Below are 5,539 nucleotides of genomic sequence, written 5' to 3'. Positions count from 1 at the left end.
CCCCGCCAACCCGGGGAACCCAAACCCCGAAACCCGCGGGAGGGTCGGACGTCGGGAGAGGGAGACGACCACGACCACCCCCGCGGGAGGGTCGGACGTCGGGAGCGGAGACGCCCAAAACCCGACCACGACCGCGGGAGGGTCGACGTCAGGGAGACGGAGACGACACGCCCACACCGGGGGAGGGTCGGCCCCGGGGCGGGGGGAAAACCCCCGGGGGAAAAAGGGGGAAACGACCACGACCACCCCACGACCGCGGGAGGGGGGAGTCAGGGAACGGAGACGACCACGACCACGACCGCGGGAGGTCGGACGCGGGGACGGAGACGACCCGCCCACGACCACGCCCGCGGAGGTCGGACGTGGGGGAACGGAGACGCCCACGACCACGCCCGCGGGAGGGCGGAGTCAGGGAGACGGAGAGACCACGACCCGACCGGGGAGGGCGGACGTCGGGGGAGACGGAGACGACCACGCCACGCCCACGACCGGGGGGAGGGTGGACTCAGGGAACGGACGACCACGACCCGACCACGCCCGGGGGGGGTCGGAGTCAGGGGAACGGGAACCCGACCACACCGCGGGGGGGTCGGAGTCAGGGAGACGGAGACCCACGACCACGACCGCGGAGGGTGGGAGTCAGGGAGACGGAGACGCAACGCCACGACCGGGGGAGGGTCGGACTCGGGGAAAGGGAGACGCCACGCCCAGACCGCGGGGGGGTGGCCCGTGACGCGTCAGGAGACGACCACGACCACGCCGCGGGGGTCGGACGTCCGGAACGACCAGCCCGCGACCCCGGGGGGTCGGCGTTAGGGAGACGACCACGGGGGTCAAAAATGGAAACCGCTGGTGAACTCAGCGTAAGCCGAAATGGCCATCAGAGGACATTTTGGAAACCCAAGAAACGAGCATGGATTTGAACAACAGAGGTGGTGGGTCGCCAAAACCAGAATCCTCAGAACCACGAATCTGATTGAAGGCACAAACCCATGAAAAGCATGTTTACGAACTGTGCCCCGACGAATTGGGAGACACGGCATCGCATCAAAAAAAAAAAAGAGAAAGAGGGGCCATTAGTGGAATGACACTACGTATCTACTGTCCATGGTTTTATTACTACATGACATTGTGGTTCACTTTACTGGGAGCTGATTCTTGTCAAATATTGCGAGTCGCCGTAAGGGTCTTTATGCTGGTATCGTCGGGAATTGGACACCTATTGCAACAGATGTTCATGGGACTCGTACATCAACACTCTTTGTTAAATGGGCACCGACATTTTCAACTGAACAGCAGATAATAGAAGCATCAGCAACTGTTCCCAGATCAACAACTACCCTAAATCCATCAGCATATGACAGTAGTATCGATACAGATAGTCCTGCTACAACTGAAACATTTTCATCTTTGGTAGCAAGTGTGTTCGGAAATCCACCCACAACCGAATCCACCTCGGTTTCTATCACAGGTGGAACAGAAGCACCATCCACATTCGAATCCGCCTCAATTTCTACCACAGGTGATACAGAAGAGCCATCGACAACCGAATCCACCTCGGCTTTTACCACAGGTGGAACAGAAAATCCACCCACAACTGAATCCACCTCGGTTTCTACCACAGGTGGAACAGAAGATCCATCGACAACCGAATCCACCTGGGTTTCTACCACAGGTGGAACAGAAGATCCACCCACAACCGAATCCACCTGGGTTTCTACCACAGGTGGAACAGAAGATCCATCGACAACCGAATCCACCTGGGTGTCTACCACAGGTGGAACAGAAGATCCATCGACAACCGAATCCACCTGGGTTTCTACCACAGGTGGAGCAGAAGCACCACCCACAACCGAATCCACCTGGATTTCTACCACAGGTGGAACCGAAGCACCACCCACAACCGAATCCGACTCGGTTTCTACCACAGGTGGAACAGAAGATCCACCCACAACCGAATCCGCCTCATTTTCGTTTTCAACACCAAGGGAATTTGAGAACATAATCACAACTCCTACTGAAGCTACAAGTGATTATGAAAACTTTAATTTGGGTGAAAACTTTACGTTGGATGTAATCCCTCTGAAAACCTGCGAGCCTCATCCTCCAGTAACCTTTACCCTTGAATCTTCATTGTGTGCAGGCGAAAGTTGCAATCAGGTTACATCCACAACTGTGGATCTAACCCGAATATATACCGTCACAACAGATGTCGGTTATATTACTACATATATTGAGTGTGTTAGCTGTACCTTCATTTTCCCCTCCAGCATTACCGTTATCCCTCACACTGTATTTAGTGCCATAGCGACCAGTAACATTATCTCTCATAATCACACTGATGATAATGCAAATTCCAATAACCTTGCACCCACTTCAGGTGTGCTGGCCACCACCGTGGAGGACTCCTGGTCAGTTGTCACTGATGGTTCAGCAGAAGACACCACTGGCACCTCTGACGTCAGGGCTTTCGGTAACATCGTTGGAGGCGAATTTAACGCAAGTATCTCCTTAGCTCCTCCTGAGGAATCTTCAGAAGTCTGGAGTAGTCTGTCAGTTTACTTTCATAATTTGGAGAACTTTGTGAATACAATGTATAAACTTGATGGCACTTTTGTTGATACAGCCAACGAAGAAGTAAAAAAGATTATTCATCTGAACATTGATTACTTAAAAGCTTTGCACTCTAACTTTAGCATTGGCCTTGAAGATGCATCTCTTCTTGAGCACTTGTCTGAGAGCCTCATACTGGGTAGGGAACTGATGATGAATTACCGTATAACACCTGAAGTGGCCGATTCAGTTAAACTGATGAAGACCTTACCATGGATTCGTCGGCTAATGAATAAGATTGTTGAGCAGACAGGATCCAGGCCCAAGGAATCTTCTCCAGACAAAACAATTGACACAAGAATGGGGGGTACATTGCCAGTGACATATGATTATTCCATGATTATCAATAACGTTTTTCACAACTTGTCACAAACCCTGATGGCTGAAGATGTTGAGAAAGATCGCAAGCAGCGCATATTGCTCTTAAAGGAGGTAGCAGAACGGCTAATGGAAGCAAAACGATCTATGTACTTATCTCGGCAAGTTCGAGAGATTGCAGACAAAGCAGAATTCGTTGATATTTTGATAAGCATCCTAAAAGAGTTAGTTCAGAGTGCACGGTCATATACCTATACACATAATGCTTCAAAGGATAATATGAAGAGATATAGAGAGGAACTGCTGCAGATATCCAGGGTTATCAGTTCAGGTTACCCAGATGCTGGACATATCTCGGACACAAAGCTTTGGGAAATCAAATGGTTGAAGGACCAGTTGATTGGGGACATGGCATACTGTAAAGAAGGAAGACAAGTTATGTCCACAAATATAAACTGTGAACCCCTTCTAAATTCAGGTTTGTCCCACACAGATATCCTCTTCCCTTTTCTACCACTTCCTGCAAACAAGGAACCAGTCTTTATGGCTTCCCAGTTGACTTCTCCGTTGCATGAGGTGAATATGCTATCACCTAATCGTACATACCTCTCTACCATTCTTGTTTTCCTTAATGTGGTTGAGGCTGGACTCCCTATACAAAGCAAGGTTCCTGAATTACAAATGGGCTTGCCTGTTATAATGGGTTTTGTAAGAAAGGAATTAGACTCTGTGGTGGATATTTTAATGGACCTTGAAAATGATATTTGGAACATTGGGGGAGCATATGATACCTACCTTACAAATAAAGTGAAAAATTTCCTAGTTGCATGTGACCTCGTACAGAAATATTCTGATCATGTAACTGATGACGTGTTTGTCAGATTGAACAAAATCCGTCATCTTGTCTCAAATGTTAAATACAAGGTATTGCAAGCATCTGCAGATTTAGACAAATCTGCAGAAGGGCTGGTATTTCAAGCTGCTGAGAGTGTTGCAGAGAAAAGCAATATCCATATTGGAAATCCTCTACATTTCATTTCTGCTGATGTTAGTATGGATAACTTTGTTGGGGTTTGTTCAAATATCACAACAGCAATCTCTGAGGGATTAATACAGAAGAATAGTTTTAGAGCTGTTTTAGATAATATTCAAAATCACTTGAACTCCATGAATTCACTTTGGCCTATTCATGTTAAGGTGAGTTCTCATCGTAGATTGGGATATTCCTACTTGTCAAAGCAGTCCAAGATTGTCAGAAAAACTCTAGCAAAGTTGAAGAACAACTTGTTGGGAACTATTACATCAAGAGAAGAAAAGTTTTCACCAGATATTTTCAAAACCTTTGTAAATATTCTAAAGTTTGCTGAAAATTCTGATATAAGCATTAATAGTGAGACTTTTAAGAGACTTGATGCTATCTATATGGAAAGTTCAGCAGTATTAGAGTTCATTTCTGAGTCACTGTCTTGTTTGGAATCAAAGCAGAAGTCAGTTACTGATATTACACCTGCTCTGCCTTTCTCTACACATGTACCAACTTTATCCATGCATCAAAAGAAACACTCCTCAATGCCCAGACTAGTCTCCTCTACTCAAACAAGATTTGAATCACCTTCCTCCTATCAAATGCCAGAATTCTTACTGCAAGGAAAGACCACAGACTCAGAGCAAGTAAAATCAATGTTATTGCCTTCTTCACAGGGAAAAGCTTTAACCTATCCCAACCAAGGAATTTCAGACATCTTGGTGTCACTCTACGACTGTTCAGAGTTTTACACTCGTGTTGAATCTGATGAACATGCAAAGGCATTACTGACTAATTTGAAAGCAGCTGAAGAGTACTTACAACTTTTGGTTTCCATTGAGCCATTTACAATAGAGGCAGGGAAAATGGAAGTAAAGAGTGTTAGTGCATTCCTTAGCCGTGTTGTTCCAAAGGTGTCTTCTGTCTTACGTGCACTTGATCTGGCACCGATTGAAAAACAAGCATTTTGGGATGCGAATATTTCACTGGTGGAGGTAAAGAGTCTGGCTAGAATGTTAAAACATGTAAAGGCCTTTGTTCTTCTCCTCCCACATGATGTAGCAATGGAGATTAGGTATGTGATGGACCAGGCACCTACCATTTTGAAGAAGATCAAAGCCGTTTCTGCATGCTTTGAGAAGCCACAGATGAAGCCTGCTACCACATCTCTATCTAGCATCCCAATAGCCTTCCCTGAAGATATAAGTTCCGTGCATGATGCCACAACATTGATGCATGATTTCACTCTCCCACACAGTAATACACATTCAGACATCCCCTACTCGCATGATATCAGCACTTATCCATATGAGGACACTAGTGCACATTCACATGGCCATATACATTTGCATGATGCTGTCACCACATACCCAAAAGATGACATCACATATCCCCATGATGCTACTACAAACCTGCATAACACTGCATACTATCTTGACACCTCAAACACACATACCACCACCACACCCTCACATGAAGCAGCTACCACCACTACCACCACCAGTGCACACTCATATGAAGCCACACCACCCCAGCACACCCTCACATGAAGCCACTACCACCACCAGCACACCCTCACAGAAG

At 47.2% G+C, this 5,539-nt stretch overlaps 1 protein-coding gene across 1 annotated transcript in view; it reads left to right on the top strand.

Annotated features, from left to right (window-relative positions):
* The window catches only part of LOC119590582, a 20,936-nt gene extending 15,430 nt beyond the window's left edge, over nt 1–5,506 (top strand). The window contains exon 16 of the mRNA XM_037939257.1: nt 2,381–5,506. Coding sequence (XP_037795185.1) covers nt 2,381–5,505 — 3,125 coding nt within the window. The 3' untranslated portion in view covers nt 5,506. The remainder of the gene's footprint in view (nt 1–2,380) is intronic.
* The last annotated feature ends 33 nt before the right edge of the window (nt 5,507–5,539 follow it).

This window comes from Penaeus monodon, chromosome 27 (assembly GCF_015228065.2).
Source record: "Penaeus monodon isolate SGIC_2016 chromosome 27, NSTDA_Pmon_1, whole genome shotgun sequence".
NCBI classification, from domain to species: domain Eukaryota; kingdom Metazoa; phylum Arthropoda; class Malacostraca; order Decapoda; family Penaeidae; genus Penaeus; species Penaeus monodon.
This window is presented reverse-complemented; position numbering and strand designations above follow the sequence as displayed.